The 24,686-nt window shown below is 44.5% G+C and overlaps 1 protein-coding gene across 1 annotated transcript; it reads left to right on the forward strand.

Moving 5' to 3' along the window:
- The first annotated feature begins 205 nt into the window (after positions 1 to 205).
- Positions 206 to 17,461, forward strand: IDNK (IDNK gluconokinase). The gene is made up of 5 exons (XM_052645361.1): positions 206 to 255; positions 2,876 to 2,906; positions 3,288 to 3,374; positions 14,397 to 14,440; positions 17,116 to 17,461. The coding sequence occupies exons 1-5, from the start codon at positions 206 to 208 to the stop codon at positions 17,459 to 17,461; spliced, it is 558 nt and encodes a 185-aa protein (XP_052501321.1).
- The last annotated feature ends 7,225 nt before the right edge of the window (positions 17,462 to 24,686 follow it).

Genomic DNA, 24,686 nt, shown 5'->3' on the forward strand with positions numbered 1-24,686 from the left:
GGGGCGCGGGGTGAGGCAGGTCTCGACGCCGGTGGGGACCAGGCGCATTGGGGCGGGGTCCCGACGGGGGCCCCGGGGGGCCCGGGAGTCCCTCGCGGTCCGGTCCGCGGGCGGGGCGGGGTCACGGGCGGCTCCGCCCTCCGCGGCTGGGAAGGCGGGGCGGACGGGCTCCGGAAGGCGGAGGGAAGGAACCGGATTGGGGGCGATGGCGGCGCCCAACGCGCTGCTGGTGATGGGCGTGAGCGGCTCGGGGAAGTAGGTGCTGGGGGCCAGGTTCGGGAGGCGCAATGGGGAGGCGGCGCGCGGCGGAGGCCAGACCTGCCGCCGTTTTGGGCCCGTGGCGACTGGAGTTCCCTGGGGAGCCCCCTTCCTTTCCCTTTGCCGATGAGGAAATAGGCCCAGAGCACCTTGCTCCCTCTCCCCACTTGCCAACCTGCTCGCTCCGGGAGCGCCTGGCCCGGGGCCACATCCCAGACTCGGGCTCTGCATCTCTGAATTTAGGCAGAGGCGCCTGCTGGGGTAACGGGTTCTGCTTGGCCCCTGCAGCGGCCCGGGCAGGTTGTTGGGGGCCTCAAGTCAGAACAGCGTGCAGGAGAGCAAGGGACCACGGAGAACGGGCAAACCTCCTCGCAAGCACCTAGAGACATTTGTCAGGCTGAACATAGCTCCCTCCTTCCTGGCCTTGGACTTTTCTCATTAGAGTTTAGAAAGTGAATGTAACTATCTAACCTACTGTGTCCCCCATTCAACTAGAAGTATGGAGTATTAAAGATGAAGAGTGCTCCAGGTTTGTGAGGAAGGAAGAGCATTCCACACCACAGAGCCCCTGGCCAGGCCAGTCTGGCCAACTTGGGGGTGCCGAGGAAGCCTTTGGCTTCCCGCTTAGTCCAAAGTCCAGCAGTGCCCTTTATCAGAAAAGACAGGCAGCCTTAAACCAGAGGCAGCAAAAGACAACTGAAGTTTCACAACCTCCAAAGGCTTTTCACCCTTCTAGAATGTTCTGAATCTGGAACTGCCCATGCGGTCCAGTGTATTTCCAAGACTCCTTGCTCCAGGTAGGTAGGTAGGTTTAGCTTTACAAAAATTACTGTGGCATTTGGGTGCCAAACTGGTTTGTAATGCTCCACTCTGACCAGTCTCCTGTGAGGCGAGCACTGTGCTTTATTTCTACTGAGGGTCCTTGGTTCATCTTCAAACCATGTCCCCTGGTTAAGAAGTTTGGTTAGAGTGGTAGAGAATGGTTTTTCAGTTTCCTTCTATCTCCTTTCTGCCCATCTACACCCTAGTCTAGTTAGCTCTTGTTTTAAATTGTGACTGGTGGCTGACATATTCATTCCTGGCTAGTCTAACTTGGTCTTCAGTGTGATTTCTGTTGTACACAGCACTGGTTTCTCCAGCCCTGGAGTTTGGCTGGGACAGTTTAATCACCAGCAGGCTGCAACATATCAGCCTATGCAGCCTCCACTGGAGTAAACATAATGGGAGCGGTTCTAGTTCTCTCAACCCTGTGGTCACTTTAGGGAGGCGGTCTCAGTGTGTCTTTTTAACACCTTCCGGATACTTTCTTAACAAAAGAGAGAACCCTTGGTAATTAACAGTATAGAATTTCTTCATAAAGTTTTGTTTTCATTGTGTGCATCTTTTCAGTGACCTCCTACTTAAGGCAAGTGAGGATGGCTTCCTGTACAAGGGACGGAAAGAATTTCCTTCTTTAACACATTTGTTTAAACAGTGAAGCAATTAAATAAAAGTAACACATAGATAATTCTAAAAGTAGCATGTACAACTTAGGTGAGAAGGCATGATGAACTAGTAGGAGGGTACAATAAAAAAATAAAAAAAATCCTGAAGGTTTTATGTCAGTGATTGGCATTTGGGTAATATTTCAGAAGTTGAGAGCAAGAGGAGGCTTCATTTCTAACTCATCGCCTGCCAGCCTCCATCCCTACCCCCACTGCACTAGCCATAAACCTCAAGATGGCTGAAACCAGTCTCAGTGGGCTGAGCATTATGTCTTGGGAGCTAGTAGGTGCTCATTAAATATTGGCTGAATGAAATGAGAACGTGAATGGATAAATGTAGCTCAGTTCCCTTGTTTTACCGGTGAGAAAACTGAGGTTTAGAGGACAGGGTGGGCATAGTCATTTAGTGGCAGAATGGAGACTGTGGCCAGATCTCAAGCTCTGGGACCCAAACCCTCTTCACTTACCTGTAGTTGTTAGAGTTTGAACAGAAAGCATTCAACTCCCATACTTAATAATGAATGCTGGTAATTCTCCAAGTCCTTTATTTGAAGCATGTGTCCCTTTTAAGTCCCAATGTTCTAATGCTTTTATGAGCTCCGTGAACCTTGTGTGGGTGCTTAGAGGTTAAATTCCCTGTCAGACCCCTGCCTCCAGTATCCTCAGTAGAATTTATTACTTTATTCAGTTGTTGTCTATGTAGTGACTGGACGTGACAGTCACTAAGTCATGTCTGACTCCTTGCGACCTTCACTACCTCCTAGTTTGCTCAGATTCATGTCCATTGAGTCCACGATGCTATCCAACCATCTCATCCTGTTCTTTTTCAAAAAATAATTATCTACAAAACAGGGACCAAAAACTTAAGAGACAAAAAAAAAACTTAGTTTAATGAGATCTTATGTATTGCTTTTGGGGGAAATTTTAGTGAAAAATGGATAATTATTTAAATTCCTGGAGAAAACTAAAGCCATTCTCTAGACTCCAGGGTGAGGAGCATGTGTCTCAGTTTCAATATTGTAAGTTGTTGGTGTTTAATATTGGTGGGGCAGCCGTGTGCTTCCCATGGCTCCTTGGATGGAAGAGGCAGATGGGGGAAGGGTAGTCACATGGCATCTGTGTCCTCTCCACAGATCCACCGTGGGCGCCCTGCTGGCATCTGAGGTAACCTGTGCTAACACCTCCCACTTGCAAGTCTCATCTTATCTCGTTGCTTCTGGCCTGTGTGGTTTGTAAACTCACCGCAGACACCTCCACAAAGCTTGAAACCCCTTGGAGCAATTTTGTTTCTCTCCTTGGTCGTGGAAAATAATGATGAATGAAAAAAAAACAGCTGCAGCAACCCAGGGGGCGGGATTAGTGAAGCATCCTTACAGACCTCCCTGCTCCTACACCTGGGTGGAGGAGGGATGGTCTGTGTGGCTGCCGGTGGGAAAGAGGGTGGCCGGGTTGTTTCTGCACCTGCTGTTAGTGTTGGGAACCCACGGTGCCCATCACATGGGCCGCATGACATGCTACGTACCCTCTTTCACTTTGTTCTTAAAGCTAGGATGGAAATTCTACGATGCAGATGACTACCACCCAGAGGAAAATCGAATGAAGATGCAGAAAGGGATAGCGCTGAATGACAAGGTAAGGTGCACTGTCTGTTTTTATTTCCAACACAGATGTCCCAGCCGAGTGATGCAGGTGAAGATGCCTGCAGCACTTGGTGCAGTAGAGTTCCTAAGTCACGCACTCAAGACAGTGCTCCAGAAGCCAGGCACACAGCAGTCCTGCCATGTATGTTAGCTATGGCCCCGAACTCCTGTCTAAACTCTAAACTGGCATCAGGACTGATGCTACCATCAGCCCCAGCTTGGCAGGATCTGCCAGAACACTTCGTTGAGGGATTTGAATCGGCAGAGTGTAATTCCTGAGAGGGCACAGGCTCCTGTGTGGCTCATACGTGTGGAAGTTCACCTTTTCTTCCCAGGACCTACCAGCCTACCCTCTCCAGGCCCTGGTGCCCACCCCAAAGCTAGAGTGATCTTTGCAAACTCAAATAGCCCTCTGGAGGTTTCCCATTATCTCAGCGTCAAGACCAGACACATAAACTCCTACACGTACATGGTCAGGCCAAGTTGGCAGTGCCCAACTCCAGTCTCTTTGGCTTCACCCCACCCTCCCACATCCCACCCCCACTCTCCTACCCCCATCTCCACTGGAGCCATCCTTGCCCTTTGCAGTGGCTCTGCTGCCATGCTCCTCCCCCAGGACCTTTGTGTCTGCTTTTCCCACTGTGAGGGATGCGCCTCCCCACTCTTCTCAGTTACCTGCTCATGCATCACGTCTCAGCACCTGTGTCCCTTCTTCAGGGAAGCTCGCCCTGACTTCTAGATAAAACCTCCTCTAATGAACTCTCAGGGCAGCATATTCCTTATCATCCATGTCCCAGTTGTAACATGGCCATTTGATGGTGTGAGAATTCGATTAATATTTGTTGCTGTAACTAGATTTCACCTCCAAAAGGACAGGCATTGTGGCCATTTCTGTTAACCATTATATATCCCTAGAGCCTGACACACAGTGTATATCAGAAAATATTTGTGGCAAATTTGTGAATGAAAGAATAAGTGAAAGAATGAATGGCCTGACATCTCATTCCTTTATGCACTGTTGTGAGGGCCTTTTCTAGAGGGTCTTTCTCAAACCAGGGTCACAAACTGGGGATTCATAGAACTAGCTGTAACCCAGGAGAGACTGAGGGCAGGGCCTAGGGTGGGTCCACAGAGCAGCTGGCAGCAGGGGCCCCAGGCAAGCGTGTCCAAAGGACCGGTACTGGGATGGAACTGGCCAAAGAGCAACACTGGTGTTTGTACTTTCATGAACTCAGCTCCCCCAGTTTGTGCTCCACTTTCTTCTCTTTGTTCAGCCTTGAAGGACTGGAGTCACTAACCCATATTAGGTCTAATTCTAGAGCACTCTGAGGGTTTCTGTTTGTTTCAGGAAGTGCTCCCCAAGTTTAAACCATCAAAATTTAAGTTTACAACATTTGACTTTAGAAGGTGAGAGGAGAGCAGCCAAAAGCAGACACAGAGTAACGACTTAAACGTAACAATGGTACTGTACTAGAGATAGTAAACATAATGCAGATAACCTGGCCCCACCACTGAGCTTGTGTGACTTTTGGCAAATGGCTTGGTCTCTCTTTGCCTCATTTTCCTCCTGTGAAGTAGGAATGGTGACAGGATCTATTTTATTGGGTCCTTGAGAGGATTAGATAAAATGAAAAGTGCACAGAGACATACCTGAAGCATTCAGTGAATATCACTTACTATTGGTGTTAATACCGTATCTATATATGCATACATGTAACACATTTCTGTGGAGTGTGTAAAGTGTGACCGTGCTAGGGTTATTTTCTTTTTCCTCTTGCTGAGTACAAAATTAACAAAGTAAAGCAACCCCAAATGGACAGATTTTTATAATGGCATTTAAGCATCGTTCCTCTTATTCACAAGTGAGTCTTGTTAAGTGAGCAGTATTGATGGGGCTGGAGGCTGAGGAGAATTGAGAAGAGGAATTTATTGTACAGAAAAAAAGGTTATCAATTACTGGAAGAAACATAATGAGTTACTAAATATATTCAGAGGAAGCTATACAAGTTTGCCTGACATTAGAGTGAAGCAGAGAGGAATGCAGTGAAACAGCAGATGGCTAACGTTTTTGATGAGAGCCCAGGGAGTCTATGAGCGAAGGTGTGGGTCACAGCTGAGCTGGCACCACGACCTCATTGCCCTGGCAACCAGCCCGCAGGCCCCCGTCCCCCAGAGGATACTGTGCTGAGCTTCAGGTAGACTGTTAGAGGCAGAGGTAATGGTATACCTTGGGGGAGATTCTCAGGATGGTTTGGGGAGGTCCACGAGGTCACCAAGAGTCAGACACAACTGAGTGACTAACACACACACAGACACACACATTGTACTCAGAAGGCTAAGATTTGAAGATAACCTGAGCTGAATATACCAAGGGCACCTTAAGGCTATTTCAATTAAATGTAAACTCCAGTTCTGGGATTGCACTGCCATACTTCAAGTGTTCAAAAGCCACATGTGGCTGATGGCTGCTAATCCAGACGGCGCAGGTAGGGAACATTTCCATCAGGGCAGGAAGCTCTGTTGGACAGCGCTGGTGGAGAAAGATACGCCACCCAGGCAGGGATGCGTAGTTACCATGATGAGATGATGATTTCCAAGCTGTCTGTGAGTCTCCCTGATGTGCCGGGTCCATGCTCTGGCAGCCCATGGGGTGACACTTGAGCAGACTTCAACCTGATAGTCGATTTAAAAGAGAGGTTTTGGACAGTTCTGTTCCTGATTACAAATAAAATACTTACCCTGTATAAGACATTTGACCAATGCCTACAAATTCTTTCACAGAATATATCACCCTTGGTTTCATTTTCCAAAAATACCTACTAATTGAATTTGATATGTATACCCATCTTTTGAGGGTATATATTTTGTTTATATGCATTTTTTCCCCTCTGGGCTTAGGTTCACTTTTGCACCAGATAAAACCGGTCCCTCACCTCCACTGCTCCCCTCCCACTTTCCTTGCCCTCTCTCCACCTCCCCCAGCAATGCTGCACACACTCCTCTTCCATCTGTTCCTCTGAGCACCTGCCCTTTAATTGTCATCCCCTTCCAGAAGACACTTTCTTTTTCTAGGTAGGCCAAGGAAGCATTCTCTGTCCTCATGATGCTCTGATTTAGCCCTCAGTGTTTAAGCCCTGGGCTGGGGGCTCAGGGTACACTGCACCTCTACCCCTGCATGTAGGGACTATCAGGAATGAAGGGACCTAGAATAGCAGTCCAGTAAACTTGGATGCTCATTTGGATTATGTTGTTTCCTCCTCTCTTTCCTCTAAGACTTTCTGTGTTTGACTTCACTAATTATGATATTATCTGTAGTATTTACACACAGAATTCAGTGAGTTTGGTCTAGTATCTCTGTGTGGCCTCAGTTTCTGGCTCCCTGAAGAGAAAATCTTAGTCATCCCCTTTCTTCACCAACATTCAGTTCAGTTCAGTTCAGTTCAGTCACTCAGTCGTGTCCGACTCTTTGCGACCCCATGAATCGCAGCACGCCAGGCCTCCCTGTCCATCACCATCTCCCAGAGTTCACTCAGACTCACGTCCGTCGAGTCCGTGATGCCATCCAGCCATCTCATCCTCGGTCGTCCCCTTCTCCTCCTGCCCCCAATCCCTCCCAGCATCAGAGTTTTTCCCAGTGAGTCAACTCTTCTCATGAGGTGGCCAAAGTACTGGAGTTTCAGCTTTAGCATCATTCCTTCCAAAGAACACCCAGGACTGATCTCCTTCAGAATGGACTGGTTGGATCTCCTTGTAGTCCAAGGGACTCTCAAGAGTCTTCTCTAACACCACAGTTCGAAAGCATCAATTCTTCGGCTCTCAGCCTTCCTCACAGTCCAACTCTCACATCCATACATGACCACAGGAAAAACCATAGCCTTGACTAGATGGACCTTAGTCGGCAAGGTAATGTCTCTGCTTTTGAATATGCTATCTAGGTTGGTCATAACTTTTCTTCCAAGGAGTAAGCGTCTTTTAATTTCATGGCTGCAGTCACCATCTGCAGTGATTTTGGAGCCCCCCAAAATAAAGTCTGACACTGTTTCCACTGTTTCCCCATCTATTTGCCATGAAGTGATGGGACTGCATGCCATGATCTTTGTTTTCTGAATGTTGAGCTTTAGGCCAACTTTTTCGCTCTCCTCTTTCACTTTCATCAAGAGGCTTTTTAGCTTCACTTCACTTTCTGCCATAAGGGTGGTGTCATCTGCATATCTGAGGTTATTGATATTTCTCCCAGCAATATTGATTCCAGCTTGTGCTTCCTCTAGCCCAGCGTTTCTCATGATGTAATCTGCATATAAGTTAAATAAGCAGGGTCACAATATACAGCCTTGACGTATTCCTTTTCCTATTTGGAACCAGTCTGTTGTTCCATGTCCAGTTCTAACTGTTGCTTCCTGACCCGCATACAGATTTCTCAAGAGGCAGGTCAGGTGGTCTGGTATTCCATCTCTTTCAGAATTTTCCACAGTTTATTGTGATCCACACAGTCAAAGGCTTTGGCATAGTCAATAAAGCAGAAATAGATGTTTTTCTGGAACTCTCTTGCTTTTTCCATGATCCAGCATGAATACAAAATTTGGATCTCATGTGTCAAGTTCTCCCTAAGACCTGAGAGTAAAGGCCAGACTCCTTAGCAGCTCACTCAGAGTCTTGACTATCCTTCCTGAGAGTTTCTCCTCACCCTCCTCACATAGCAACTCCCACATCTGGTCGGCAGTGCTAAGTTCCTGCCTCATCCGCTTACTAGATTCTTCCATCTCTAATTTTTAATACTCCCAGTCTTACCCTGCCCTCTGCTCGGCAGGCCCTGTTTCCATTAAAATCCTCTTTACCCTTGAAGATTTAGTCTTCCTAGGGCCTGATTAAAATTGATCTGTCCCTCTACTCTCCAGTCAGAGCCCTTCTTGGTATATCCCTTGGAGCCCTCATCTCTGCCTTAAGTGTAGTTTAACTGATAGATACCCATCATCAGGCTGTGACCCCCTTGAGGACAGGAACCACACCATTCATATTATATTCCCAATGCTCTATATGGTGCTTTGCACATATTAAGTATTCATTATTTGTGTAATTAGAATCTACTGCATACCAAATTCATTTATTAAAGGTCTTTTCCAGATTCAAAGTTGGAAACCGATGCCATTTATTGCAGCTATAAAATCAGCCCCAAAAGATAATGTTTAAAATGAAGTCTACTCCTTTTCCTGTTTAAATCCCAAAGCAGATCAGTGAATTACATGATTCCCCCATTTTGCAGATGAACAAAGGGAGGCACAGAGAAGTAACTTGAGCAAAGGCACAGAATCAAGGGGATCTAACCTCTAAGGCCCTACTTTTTCTACTGTATTAAAGGCCCTGATACTCCACACACACCCAATCTTTGAGAAATGAGTCAGGGTTGGTTAAATGGAGACGGAAAGGGTGAAAGCGAGGGTGATAGAGCAGGAGAGAGGCGTAGCCCTCAGCGAGCACATCCCTTGGAGGGATCTAGGCCTGGATGGGTACCTGAGGCAGGTGGTGCCTGGCTTCACACAGACCAGGGATGAGAATGCTGGTGTCCCCCCGGGGAATTCACATAGCACCTGGAGCAACTCTGGAAAAACTCTCTCCTTGTGGCCTCCTGTGACCCTCTAGGGAAGGATCCCAACTGTGTAATAACTGTGACCGAATACTTGGAAACTTCTGTAAAATAAAATTGAAAGTACTTCATTGCTATCTCCAGCCTTCTCTCATTGATTTTGTGGCTGGTGGACCCAGACCTTACTGGTGCTGTGAATAAACTGGTCCAACATGCATCCTGATCGGGCAGATGTCTGAAAGCATCTATTTCTGTTTTATATTTCCATTTATTAATATTGGTTTTCATGGTTGAGCTTCTGAGGAATTTTATTGTGACTAAGTGAAGCAACATGCGTAATTCTCAGCTAAGGCACGTATTTAGACACTGGTAAATAATAAAAAAGCAGGGATTCAAAGTAAAGTTCTGTTTACCCGTACAGAGGGTAGGAAGTTTATTACCCAAATGTTTTCTGTTTTTTTTTTTTTTTATTTCACTTGTCTCATCCTTATTGTGAAATATTTCAGGCATGCAGAAAATATAATGACTAATAAAGTCAATATCCAGCTTAATGCAGTAACATAATGCAATAACATAAGCCATAAAATAATACAGAGATTGATCTCTGGACAAAGAGATTTGGTGCTGATGGGCTGGAGGAATTGTGCAATCTAATTAAAATAACAAAACACAAGGTTGCTCCTCTGCTAGTGAGAAGAAAGGTAAGACAGCTAAAGTACTAGGAATTAAATAAATTATCCCCCTTCCTTGGTGCATCCAAAGCCACTATGAACATTTTACTCATGCAGAAGTACAGCTCATTTTTTGTTGTGTTTTCATCTGTGAATCAGTCCTAGTGCATCATTATAATTGCTTCTTGAACTCTTAAGCAGGTATGTGAATACTGAATATGTGATTACCATTTGACCATCTGAACCTTCCAAGTTGGAGAAGGGCATGGCAACCCACTCCAGTATTCCTGCCTGGAGAATTCCATGGACAGAGGAGCCTGGCAAGCTATACAGTCCATGGGCTCGCAAACAGTCGGACATGACTGAGCAACCTTCCTACTACCTCTTCCAAACCAAGCATTCTTGCTGAATGGAGATCAGCACTAGTCTCAGGATTTTGTTTCACCTAGAGACATGCACAGTAACAGGAATGCGTTATGGAAAAGGCTGCCTGACTACCCAGATGGGACCAGGGTAGTCAGGCTCTGTCTTGCTGGCTCAACCCCTGATAACTGTCAACACATTGAACACAGGTTCATGTCTCATACGAGCACCCCACTAGTCAGGTTCACAAGATTTCTACATAAAACCAGAATGCCAGTTGATTAATTTACAAGGAGAAATTTAACTGCCACGTGGCCCATAACACATCAATCTGATTTCAGAAGCCAAAATGCAGTCAGATATCTCAGTGAACATGCAATCGAAAGAGTAGGAGAGTTAAAGCTTAAGTTTCTAATGGTGAGACCACCCACCCCATTAGACAAAGATGTTTGCTAATGAGAACATGATATTTGAAGTCATAAGGCCAGAACTCCATGTCCTCTGGACAGTACTTTGCTGTCTAATCCTATAGTGTTCCTGCCCTGGATGTTCACTCCCAAGCCTCACGTGCTTCCTTTATGTGTGTAAAAATACATAGTTGGATCATAGTGATGCACTGCTAGCCTGAGGATCATTTTTTACTTCTTCAGATGAGTTTAGACATCTCTGTCCCTTTCTATTAAGTGTTGATCTTTAAAGACTTAAAGAACAAGCTTCTTTCCTTCTGTTCCAAGTGCTTAGGAAGATACCTCACTGTGGCCCCCATATGCTGTAAGACTCCTTAACTTTATAGAAGTTGACATCATTTCTTAAACTCGAAGCCAGACACCTCTATTTACATGTAAAACACACACTGAAGTTAGTCCCATTAATAATTAGTACAGCACTTTGCCAAGTAAGTTGCCTGTGCAGCCCTTCCTGCGGGTTTGGAAAGCACCATATCTTTGTAGGTCTGGGTCCTAGGTAGGAAACTGGTCATGTTGCTGACATGTGAGTCTTCAAGGCCCAGTCACCCTGCTCTGTTGCAGCCTTCTGTTGGAGAAGCTGTTTTGGAAGATATAGCCAAGAGGTTAAAAAAAAAAATTTTTTTTTAAGGTCTTTGTATAAATGATAGTGTTTTCTTTTTTATCCCTATTAGTTCATGAATGTAGTAGAAAAGCTTAGCTGTTCACAATGAGAATACAGAAGAGAAAGGAATTTAGAAATTTGGGTGCAAATGGAATCTTAGAAGTTAAATTCAGGGTGATCATGCGTAGAGTATTGAAAGAAAGGACCCAGAATAGTGTCTGGGTCTCCCTAAGCACACAACAGATACTTGCAAATGGACGAAGGAAAGGGAAATCCAAATCTGGGCTTGAGTCTAGAAAATACTGTGTTACGGTGGCAATTTCAGGTTCCATAAGTACAGCTGCTACAACTTCTTTTCTCCTCACAGACTTCTCTAGAACATTTAGTTTTTGAGTACGATGTCAGAAAATCTTGGCAAGAATAAGTCTTAAACATATACACTTTTCCAGGAACATGTAAGTCTCCCCCATAGAGCACAAAGTTCTTTATGGTCTGCAAGTTTAGAACTGGTAAGCCTCATCATCTTGTTACTTTGTTTAGAAATAACTACACTGGGTCCACTGAGTACTCAGACAAGTGCTAACATAAACAAGGCTTTCATTAAATACATTTGAGCTATCCTGTGTACATTGTAGTAGCTGTTATAATTTGAGTAATAGTATCTGAATTATGTAGTTATTGTTATTTAAGATACTATTCATGTAAGTTAGGTAATAGTTGTCATTTGATCTCTGTCTTCTGCAGATTTTATAGCTGTTGCATTTGAACTTTTAAGTGGTCTCTGACTGAGTAATGTGTACACAGAGGTAAAGTCTTTAAAGAATTATGTGACTAATAAAACTTCCAGGACTCTTAACCCAATATTAGCACACAGTGCTTTTAAAAAATATTATTTACTATGAAAAGATACATATGAAAAAACTTTAACTGTATGTGTGTGTAGCATGTGTGCGTGTAGTGTGCGTGTAGTGTGTGTGCATGTAGTATGTGTGTGTACAAAATCCTTCTCTGCTTCCTGACAAGGGTGGATCCTAGTAACTAGAAGGTCTTTAGTTTGCTGAGCACAGAGTGATGGCCTTGGTGGAATGAAACTTTCACTTACTGGGGAGCTAGTTACTCTGAATAAGAAATAGGGAAAGCCTAAGCCCAGGGGAAATATTCAGGAGCTGAAAGACCTCACCCAGAGCTGGAGAACTTGAAAGGCTCCTGGTGGAAAAGATTAGGGGAGTGGGATGGGGGATATAACCAAGGGCTTAACCAAGGTCAAAAGCAAAATGAGAAATTCTCAGGTGCCAGAATCAAAGTAGCAAGATTTAATTAAACCTAAATAACCTCTTCTCCTAGGTTTTGAGAATGCATATAAGCCAGGAGGGTGGGAAGGATGATTTTTTATGTTTCTGTAGAGATGAGAGATGATACCTGTATGAGGCATGGAGCTGGACCTGAACCTAAGTGTGAGGACTTGTATAATGTATATAAGGGAAGACTTTTCTTCAGGTGAGGATTACAATGCTTAGGGACACAGTCTGCTCAGCCCTTCCCCCATCACCAAGTGAAAACATGAGCTTGTTGATTCTAAAGTATTCAGTCACCAAAACTGAATTAAAAATAGAAAAATCTGAATATAATACAATGGTCATTAAATAAATTCAATCTATAATCAGAGATCTTTCCTCAAAATAAATAAATAAAAGATAGGCCCAGATAGTTTTTCAGATGAGTTTCACTCAGCTCAGATTGCTGTAACAAAATAACATAGACTGGGTGACTTAAACAATAGACATGTATCTATCACAGTTCTGGAGGGTGAGAGTCCAAGATCAAGATGCCAGCATGGTCAGTGTCTTGTTTAGTCTGAGCTTGGAGGTTCTCTGTATCCCCACTGGGTGGTTGAAGGGGAGGGCAGCAGAAGGAGAGAAAGAGTATATACCAGCTCACGGGTCTCTCCCTGTAAGGGCACTAATCCCAGCACGAGGACCTCATCTAAACCTGATGACCTCCAAATATTCTTACATGGGGGATATGAATTTTGGGGAAATAAAAACATTCAGTCGATAAAAATAATATATTGTATACAAGCTGTTTCAAAGAAGAGAAAAAAGGAAAGCTGCCCTACTTATTTTTAGGAGGCAGGGATAACCTTGATACCAAAATTTAATATGGACTACACAAGAAAACAAATGCAAGTCAATCTCAATTATACAGATACAAAAATCTAAATAAAATGGTAGTTATCAAATGTTAAGAGCAAGGACTTTTAAAGATGCATCATGGGGACTTGCCTGGTGGTCCAGTGGATAAGGCTCGATGCTCCCAATGCAGGGGTGGGTTCAGTTCTTGTTTGGAGAACCAAGATCCCACATACCACAACCCAGCCTGCACACCACAACTTCAGAGCCTGCACACCACAATGAAGACCCAAAGCAGCCGGAAAAAAAAAAAAAAAAAAAAGCTTTAAATAATAAAGACATCATCTTTCTTGAATATGCATCAAAATGATAAGTAAAGGATGGGCGTTGGGACATATAGAAGACCAGATTGTGAGCTGAAAATCATTAAAGCTGGGTTATGAGTACAGAGAGGTTTGTTTTGTACCATTTTGTCTCTTTTCATATATGTTTTAAATTCGCATAATAAAAAGTTTTGTTTTTTTTTTTTAATGCATTACGGCCAATCAGTATTTACCCCAGGGGAACTTCTTTGTGTAACACTCTAGGGTGTCCTATGTAAACTTCTTCTGCCTTCTCTGGAAAAATACAAAACTCTCAAAATACTTCTATCCAAAAGAAGCTTTGTTTTTAGAGGATTTGAAGAATAGGACCAGGGGGCAGCTGACTTAAGAGTTTCTATGAATAACTCTCTGCATTTGAGATCAGAAGCACCTGAAGAATCATGCAAATACAATAAAAGATCTGTAAGTGTATCAGAAAATGGCAACCCACTTCGGTATCCTTGCTTGGAGAATCCCCATGGACAGAGGAGCCTGGCAGTCACAGAGTCAAACACAACCGAAGCAACTTAGCACACACACACACACAGAAACATGTCAGAACCAAAGAAAGTGTATTTATAATGGGAAGATTGACATGGGGGAGTTACATACTGGCATTTTAGGGTAATTTTTATCATCGTGGAAAGAACCTCTGACCTCTGACACCTGGACCAGGAACATGTTTCTGTGCTGAACTGCCCAGTGACTTAATTCCTCAGCCTGTGCATGGCCTCCTCAAAACCACTGAGATTTCTCTGGACTTTAACATTGATGAACATGATGAACATGTTTCTGTACAAATAAACAATATCTAGAAAAGCCACTTTGTTTTAATTTCAGGACAGAATTCCATGGCTCTGCAAATTGCATGACATTTTACGAAGGTAAGAGAACGTCAGACCCCATAAGCCAGTGAGTAAGGGAAACCACTCTTGAAATCATAACTGACTAATGATAAAGGATCCCAGAAATGAAATGCACCTCCATCTGGTGACTAACAATGACTTTTAATCAGCCACAGAGTGTTGGGTTCTAGAGTCAGCCTTCTAGACAACTTCATAATTACTAGCTGGGAATTTTACTCAGCAACTTGGCTTCCATAAACCTGTTTATTTTTCTGAAAAATAGGGATATAGTTCCTACTCACAACAGTCCTTACAGATTGTCGTGAGGAATTAGTGAATAAAGCGTGGGTAGCACTTAGAATGGTACCTAATATATATAGTAAGTCCTAAATAAAATAATAATGTTGTTATAGCCATATCTTAGCCACCGCTTATATTGCCTCCTACTTTAAGCTCTGACAACCAGGAAGATCTGGGGTCATTTGCAAATCAACAGATAACTCGCTACCAGGACTGAAATCTCAAACTGTCCAGCTCCATAGCATGCCTCTGAGCAAACGACCCTTTTCTCCCATCTGTGGGTCTGGCCCTTGGGAATCCTGGAAGACAAAGGAGTGGCAGTGAGTGAGTTCCAAATCTTGCTTTCTAAGATGAAGTCACGTTTTATAAATCTAAAACCATGTGAGCCATATGACATTATACTTATTAGAAATTCAGTTTACATTTTTTTAAAACACTGCACAGACATGGCTGGCAGTCCTGTCTTTATATGGGGTTTAGGGTTTTAAGGCTTTGAGGTTTTAGGATTTGAGAACTCCTACCCAACTGGGTCTCTAACATAAACAGACTTGTCAGATCAAAGATTCTGACCTGTGATGGAAGCCAAAGTGAAGAGTCTCAGGAAAGCGGAGATCAGACCTCCAGGCTCAGAACTAACAAGCTCTCACTCATGCCCTTGAGAAGAGCTGGGAGGCTCAAGTACGTTGGTTTGTTGCTGATGACACAATCCAGCCACTGGGTCTCCAGTCTACGATGGCCATAGATCAAGGCAGCCCCCTTCAGAATTCTTAGTTCTCAGTTCTGAACTGAAATCTCTACTAAGTACCCAAGCCAGCATTGATCCTTGACCACTTTATTTAGTTCCTTCCTGGCTCTAAGAAGACAAACCTCTCCTGCCCAGGGCTGGTATACATCAGCTTAGTGTCAGGGGGGCTCATCCTCATGTATGGTCTTGGACCACACTGGTTTTCCCTTCAGTACAGTTCAGTCGTTAAGTCGTGTCTGACTCCTTGTGACCCCATGAACTGCAGGACGCAAGGCTTCCCTGTCCATCACCAACTCCCAGAGCGTACTCAAACTCCCATCCATCACATTGGTGATGCCATCCAACCATCTCATCCTCTGTTGTCCCCTTCTCCCACTGTCAATCTTTCCCAGCATCAGGGTCTTTTCCAATGGGTCAGTTCTTCACATCAGATGGCCAAAGTATTGGAGTTTGAGTGTTAGCATCAGTCCTTTCAATGAATATTCACAACTGATTTCCTTTAGGATGGACTGGTTGGATCTCTTTGCAGTCCAGGTGACTCTCAAGAGTCTTCTCCAACACCACAGTTCAAAAGCATCAGTTCTCCCACACTCAGCTTTCTTAATAGTCCAACTCTCACATCCATACATGGCTACTGGAAAAACCATAGCTTTGACTAGACAGACCTTTGTTGGTAAAGTAATGTCTCTGCTTTATAATATGCTGTCTAGGTTTTCCCTTATTGGTGCCTTGTCAATCTACCTCTATTTCTGACTCAGGTTTTTCTCTTAGTTTTCAGCATCTCTGAAAACTACTCACTTTCTGCTTACCTTGAAAACAGAGGGACTGGTGCTCTCTTTTTTCCTGCTTTCTCCAGCTCTGCGTGGTAACTTCCCCAGATTGGTCCAGCATACTGCAGAGTAGGAATGGAGGAAATGTGAGGAAAGCCTGAGCCATGCCGTGTGGGGGACACAGGTGCCTGCCAGCAGCCACCCATGTCCACAGGTGCTGGCTCAGTCACATCCTATAGCCCAGGGGCAGAGCTGGTACTCACTCAGCACTTCCTGTGTGCTGGGCACCATGATAAACTTCCCCACCACAGTTCTGTGGGCAGGTACTCTTGAGTAGCCACATTTAACAGATGATGAACTGATGCTCCTAAAGTAAATCAGTCCTGACTATGCACTGGAAGGACTGATGCTGAAGCTGAAACTCCAATACTTTGGCCACCTGATGGAAAGAATTGACTCACTGGAAAAGACCCTGATGCTGGGAAAGACTGAAGGCAGGAGGAGAAGGGGACGACAGAGGATGAGACGGCTGGATGGCATCACAGACTCAATGAACATGAGTTTGAGTAAACTCCAGGAGTATGGTGATAGACAGGAAGGCCTGGCGTGCTGCAGTCCATGGGGTCGCAAAGAGTTGGACACGACTGAGTGACTGAACTGAACTGACGCTCAGAGAAGTAAACATATCACCTGAGAGGGCTCACTAGTGGAAGATCTTTACCTCAAAGCCAAGACTGCCTGATACTTGGCCACCATTTGTAACACCTTCTACTGTCAGAGAAGTGGGACTGAAGTCCTCAGCCTAGGTTTGACACCAGTTATTTTAAATGTCTTCATTCTTTGGGATCTCCCCTTCCCCATCTCCCCAGGTTTTGTTTTTGTTTTTTTTTTAAAAACAGAGATGTAGCCTCTGGGCAGCATGTAGTTTTAGCCTGTTCAGCTCTGAAGAGAGTGTACAGAGACATCTTAATACAAGGAAAACATGATGCACCTCTGAAGTGTGATGACTTGGGGAAGGAAGAAAAGCCAGTTGAGGTGAAGCTCCTTGTGGTCCATCTGACTGGGTCATTTGACATCATCTCTGGACGCTTACTCAGAAGAAAAGACCATTTTATGCCCCCTGAGTTACTGCAGTCCCAATTCGATACTCTGGAGACCCCATCAGCTCCAGAAAACTTTATCCAAATCAATGTGGACAAAAATCTTTCAGAGATAATTGCTACAATTATGGAAACTCTAAAATGAAATGAGAATCGTTTATATCAGTGGTCCAGACCCATCAGGCGTTAACTCTGTCTCCCATCCCAAACCATGTTCTCTCCAGATTCTTCTTAAGGTGAATAAACCACAATGTGTTGAGATATTATTCAGGTGGATTTGGGGGAATCTGGGAGACTTTTATCATCATGCTGTGGCACAGTCAGAGAAATGGAGTGGAAACTTTGAAATGAAGCTTCACTTGTTTAAATTCATGTGACCCAATCAAATGATCAGAGAGGAACTCCTATAGTCAAAGCTGTAAACCCTGACCTTATTTAGAATATTCTTGATCATGCTTGTACTTGGACAAATAAATGAAACTTGGCTATCCTTGGCACCCTCTGGAGACTGGTCTCAGTTGAGAAGCATACAGAATTGAGCACTCACCAGCAGTTCCGTTACACCACGCACCTCTTCATCCTCTCTTTGGGCCATTTCAAAGTAAATAAAAAACACATACAGTTCATGGATTTTTTAAAAAAACTGCAAAGGTGGAATTTGAATGAATGAAGTACAGGACTGTCTGCCCCCAGTCCCCACTCCACTTTACAGAGACTCTTGTGAGACCAGGCTTGTGTTAACCTGCCCACCTTCCTGCTATAAAAGCTGTCCGTGGTGGACACTAGGCAGGTGAGGGAGGAGCCGCTGTGGCCAAAACCTGACAGGAAAATGTGCCAGCAGGTGGCGTTATGCCAGTGGCAGCCGGGTCAGGCGAGGCGATGGGGGGCTTAGAGGTGCTCATATGTCGCTGGCATGCAGCTTACCAGGTGCCAGTGGGGAAAGGTGCAATGTGGCCAGCGTGGGCTGGGTTTGAGCACTTCCCTGACAGGGCTCCAGGAAGAAGCATTCTTATCCCTCTAATCAGGGCCACAAGACCCAGCTGCTTTACAGGCCTTGGTTGGTTCTGGCCAGAAAGTGAGTTTTGGAACCAATTCCCTGTTTTCTTTCACAAGAATATGCTTTTTTTTTTGTCTCAGGAACCACAAACGAAATATATGCATGGGGTGCCAGCGGAATGAAAGGGCCCTTTTTGGATGAGTCTTGCCTAAGAAAATGTAGAGCCATGGATTTTCCTGACGGACTATTTGGGGCACCTCTTGCCTGGCTTCAGTTTACATCAGCATTCATACTCAAGGTCTAGGCCCTTAAACTGTCCAGCCAATATACTCAGGCTGGACGAGAGTCACCCCCAGCTATAGAGAAAGGACTCAATCAGTTCCGTGTACTCAGTGAGTACTCTGAGGAGCACTCTGGAGGGCTTGAGCACCTGTAACACAAAGCCCTGGCTCTCGGGGAGCCCAAGTTGGGGTGGAAAGATAGGGCATCTCATATTCTCTAGTACCAGCTAGAGTTCTCAGGGAAGGCAGTTCTTCACAAGAAATAATTGATTTTCAAATATCCTCCTGGATCTTCTTGCGTGCATGCTAAGTCACTTCAGTCGTGTCCAACTCTGTAACCCTCCAGGCTCCTCTGTCCATGGGATTCTCCAGGCAAGAATACTGGAGTGCGTTGCCATGCCCTCCTCCAGGAAATCCTCTCAACCCAGGGATCAAACCCATGTCTCTTTCGTCTCCTGCATTGGCAGGCAGATTCTTTACTGCTAGCACCACCTGGGGAGGCCAAACCTTCACATAGGATCAAATGAAAAAGGCTAAGGCTGTTTAAAGAAGCACTGAAGCTAACTCTGTTTTATACATAAGTAAAAGCGGTTTTGTTCTTTGCAGTTTTAATACACACTGAAATTTCCAAGAATGCAATAAAGGGACATTTGTATCCTATTTTATTTTTAACCTTACTAAGAATGATTTATCTTTTCAGAAAATCAGAGTGAATTTCTGTCAGACACAACAAGCTATATCCAGCTGCGTTTGTAATTGTTCATTCTCAGTGATCTGATGGGCAAAGCATCGAACTAACTCAATGGTGTTCATCTAGAGTAGCCATGTCCAAGCATCATATTACTGAACCCCACCAGTTTATTACATATTACTTTCCTTTTTTTCCCTCCTATTCAGAGGAGTCAATTTCACTTCAAGATGGTAAAGGGGGCATTAGAAAATAGTTTTGTTTTTCTAAAAAAGGAGTCTGGTAGGACTGAGAATCAGGGCTCCAGTCTTGCCAAGAATGGTCGCAAGGAGGCTGTGGTGTGAACCAGTACTGCCCTCTGGTGGCCCTCAGGGACACAGCAAGCTCAAACAACTCACCCACCCAAGCTGCTCCCCACCTGGCCCTGCCCACACCCCTGCCCAGCCACTAAGACCCGGGAAGAAGGGACAGGCAAAAAACGTTTGCAGTGGTGCAAAAACAGATGTTAACCAAATATTTCCTCAATCCTGCAATGCCACTTACCATCTCTGGTAGGACTCTCTCTCCACTCCCCACCACTGGAGTCAGCTCAGGCTAAACATTTTTCTCTTCTATAAAATGGGGTGGCTGCCTGCCTCATAAGCTTGTGGAACTGATATATAGCACATGCAAAGTGCTGAGATAAAAACTCAACACGCTAACGGCTCAACAAATGTTAGCTCTTATAATCTTGTCATCCACAGGTATCTGAGGTCAGAGGTTGAAAACCCATTCCTCTGCTTGAATGCGTGGCAACTTATGAACCCCTGCTGAGTCTTAAGTCTTTGCGCTCTGATAGTCTTCCTTCTTAATTCCTGCCAGAGTCTCCTTCCACCTTCCCAGGCCTTGGTCAGGTCAAATCAGGCAACATCTGGGATGATATCCTTAAAGTCCTGGATAACAGGGTGACCTGCAGTACAGCAAGCAGGCTCAGGAACTGGGATGCTGAAAAGGCTGGGTTCTGGTTCTGGTTTCTGCCACAGACTCCCTGGGTCACCTACAGGGTGTCACCAGGTGTCTTCAGAGGTTCAGTGCTCACATTCTGCGCTTCACTAGAGATTACCTGATGAGCAAAATTTTCAGCGGATGGGAGTGCAAGAAGCAAGAAATTAAAACAGCCTGACTTCAAAGATACCATCGACCAGGGACTTTAATTTTCTGAAACTAATAGGTAAGTTTATTCTCCCTTTGTGCATGAGTACATGCTAAGTCACTTAGTCATGCACGACTCATTGTGACCCTACAGACTGTGGCCCACCAGCCTCCTCTGTCCATGGGATTCTCCAGGCAAGAATACTGAAGTGGGTTGCCATGCCCTTTCCCGGATCCAGGGACAGAACCCAGGTCTCTTATGTCTCCTGCACTGGCAGGTGGGTTCTTCACCACTAGTGCCACTTGGGAAGCCCTCGTTCTTTCATTGAAAAGCAAATCTGTATATTTAAAATTACTGAGATTGGAATGTTGACTGTTATGGGCATTATGAATGCCTAACAATTACCAAGGAATTATAATTTGATTAGACATCCAGCCCACAGGCTGCACTGGGCATCAACATAGGGGATTGTTTCAACTCCTATAGAATCTCGTGTGAAATGTAGCCTGTTGCTGATTTCCTTTCGGATAATCTAATTCCTCCAGTGTTTTCCTCTCATGCAATGTATCTTACCTGCTGTAGAAATTAAATTTCACTTTGGAATGAAGGTTGAGAAGTCAGGGGCCATCACTCAGGAGGACCCCAGACCTAATAATGAGTAACACATACCTTAACCAAGGATCCAGTCAGCTGGTGCTAGGCGAAAGGTCCCAAAATCATGACAGTCCCCACCAGGACTTGCATACTTGAATGCCTAGTTCAGTTCAGTCGGTCAGTCGTGTCCGACTCTCTGCGACCCCATGAATTGCAGCACGGCAGGCTTCCCTGTCCATCAGCATCTCCTGGAGTTCATTCAGACTCACGTCCATCAAGTCCGTGATGCCATCCAGCCATCTCATCCTGGGTCGTCCCCTTCTCCTCCTGCCCCCAATCTCTCCCAGCATCAGAGGACCTAACAAAAACAGTTACAGTAGGATGTGGGAGACAGTGAGGAGTGGAGAACTGTGACAAAATGGAAAATGCATGCTTTATCTAAAATGGGCAGCCACAACTCATTGCCAGGTGATGAGGAACACACCTGCATTAAACAAGCTGGGTTTTTTGCTCACTGCATAAAGAAGAATACACACCTTCAGAACCACGAGGGCATATCTCTGTAAGCTATTACAAGGACTTATGATTTGGGCAAGTTAGGTGACTGGGGGGAAGGTTCAAGGAAACAGGGCTCTCTCTAAATGGATACCGTGAGCAAGTGTGGGTTGCCGGGAGCCAGCATGAGGAATTCCACCTGTGACAAGGTCATGCTGCAAGAGCTCTGATGGCAAGGCTAATCAGACCTCAGGTTTTCCTCCTGGCATTTCCTGAGCATCCACCAGCCGCCCCCCCCCCCCCCGCCCCCGCCCCCAATAATAAGAATCTGCCAGCTTTTGTGCTCTGCTTCTCCACTTTTCTGATATTCTCTGGAAAAAAGTCAATTCAGGGCTTTAGTCTTCTGCATTTGAAAGGGATGTTTCAGTTAAACCCCTCTGATAGCTCTCTAGCCTGCCTAACAGGTTCCCCAGACCTCTTACAGCTTGTGAATTGCTTACAGCCCCCCAACCGCGGGAGGCACAAAGCTTAAAAGCATCTTAAAGATACAGAGCCTTTTCTAAAGAGTTAAAAATTATATTGGTAGAGGGTTTTCACTGTTGACTCAAGGATTGCTGCCAGACCTCCATATTCTCTATCTTTTAGGCACCTGGAAGGATGTTAATGTAAGCAGGATGTAGAAAAAGATACATAGTACTTTTGATGTTAGCAACACTAGACTTTTGAGTTAATTGCTTCTCTTTTGCTGTAAATCACTGTACTCCCTCTGCTTGTTATAAGTTGCTGTATCCTTGCTATGTAAGAATGTAACTTTATTTAGTGCTTTCTGAGAGTGGCACCAGACCTTGGGAAGATCAACACAAATAAGTCTTCTGGTTGACAAACCCTTATCAGAAAAAAGGCTGTAAAATGTTAATTGGCCCTTTTGGCTGGAAGATGATGTAAATTACCTAAGACTTGTGTATACAATTAGGTATGCAGAGAGAAAAGCCTGGTTTTGATAAGAGTCTGGACTGCTAACGCTGCATAACTTTGTGTTACCCACTGATCTCCATGTTTTATCAAAAGTATAAAAGGCCTTCTGAACAATGGAGGACGGAGCCAGTCGCTGGACTGGTTTCCCCCGTGTCTCTCTCTCTCTCTCTCTGTCTCTCTCTCCTTTTCTCCCCTTTTCTCACTCTGCTCTTTACTCTAATTTCAGGCTGAATTTCCACCTGGGGCGCGGAGGCTCGCCAAGTCTACTTACTTGCCCTGGCTGTTAAGACCCGCGCGAAAGGGAGCCTAAGGCGAGGCACCCTTAGATATTCAAGCGAGCGCCAGTGGCCCAACGTAGATGGTGCAAATTTCTTGTCTGGAATTTTATTGGTCTTCCGCGTAATCCAAGCTATTCAGCCCTCTTTCTCCACTTAATTCTCCTACTACACTATTTCTTCCTAATCTAACCTTATATTTCTTATTATCAATCAATAAATTTTTCTCACGCCAACGCTGTCGAATTCCCTGGATCCACCCAGGCTGGACCCCTGGAGTGGGTTGATTGGCTATCTCAGTAAGTTGACTGGCTATCTCGAAAAGGTGAGAGGCATGACATGAGGCTAAAACTATTATTATGTGGCATGTGGGATCTTAGTTCCAAGCAGGGATAGAATCAGAGCCCCTTGCACTGAAAGTGCAGTCTTAACCACTGGACCACCAGGGAAGTCCCTAAAGCTGTTCTTAAAGAAGTATATTAGCCAGGACAGGGAGATAGATATTTTTCCCTGACCAGGGACTGAACTCGAACCCTTGGCAGTAAAAGCACAGAGTTCTAACCACTGAACTGCCAGGGAATTTGATATTTGGTCATTTTCATGTTTTCCTCTGGGTTCAGAAACGATTACAGAATTGTCTTGTTCAGGAACAATTACAGAATTTCTTGATCATGGTCATAGAGCCGTATTGTAGGTGTTCTGTGAAACTGTCTACTTTCAGCAGGACAGAGAAGGCTCCCCTTTAGTACTGACTAGGCCAGATCTTGGATGATAGGCATGGCTTTTCCTTCATCAGAGATTCTTGCCTTCAAGGTTTTTTAGGCCTAGATTTGAAATAGTTGAGAGAACATAGTATTCACCTTTACAGCAATAAGCAAAACACTCAGAGGGTATAACTTGAACTTCCCTTCTCAAAAAAACGAGAATTTGGTAGGTTTTCAACCTTAATAAAGGCCACAGTGTGATAGTTGATTATACCCTGAGGACAGAGGGTTGAATGACAGGAAAATAGAGGATTAATCTCTCAGGACATGTATCTTCCCCTTTTGTAACTAGGGCTCTAGAAGTGAGGGTAAGGGGAAAAATCTTAAGTTCTCCCATCCCATCTAGCAAGCACGTTGTCCAAGGCCTCTGTAAAAATGTTTGTCCCTTATTCAGCATGTATCAGTATTTCATTCCCTTTTATTGATAAATATTGGCAGTACTCACTGTACAGACCTACCAGTTTATTTATCCATTCGTTCACAGATAATTTAGATTAAATGCTAACTCCATGGCTTAACCTTTTAAGAAACTGCTGAACTCTTTTCCAAGTAGGAGCTGCACCATTTTACATTCCCACCAGCAATCCTAGTCAACAATTGTTATTTTTTGTGATTACAGCCATCCTAATGGAATATGAAGTGGCATCTCATTAAGGTTTTCATTTGCATTTTCCTCATCTTTTCATTGGGCTTCCCTGGTGGCTCAATGGTAAAGAATCCACCTGCCAATTAGAAGATGCAGGTTTGATCCCTAAGTTGGGAAGATCCCTGGAAAAGGAAATGGCAACCTACTCCAATATTTTTGCCTGGAAAATCCCATCAACAGAGGAACCTGGTGGGCTTCAGTCCATGGGAGCGCAAGTCAGACATAACTTAGCAACTGAACAACAATCTTTTCCTGTGCTTATTGCCCATTTGCTTATCGTCTTCGGAGAAACATATATTTTAATCCTTTGTCCACATTTAATTGTCTTTTTATTGTTGAGTTATAAGAGTTCTTTCTATAACTTGGAGACTTACCAGATATACAATTTGCAAATATTTCCACCCGTTCTGTGGGTTGTCTTTTTCACTTGATCAGCTTTTAAGCACAAAAATTTTTAAGTTTGATTAAGTCCAACTTATTTTCCATTGGTTGCTTGTACAAGGTCACAAAGATTCACACTATG

Source organism: Budorcas taxicolor, chromosome 8 (genome assembly GCF_023091745.1).
Source record: "Budorcas taxicolor isolate Tak-1 chromosome 8, Takin1.1, whole genome shotgun sequence".
NCBI lineage: Eukaryota > Metazoa > Chordata > Mammalia > Artiodactyla > Bovidae > Budorcas > Budorcas taxicolor.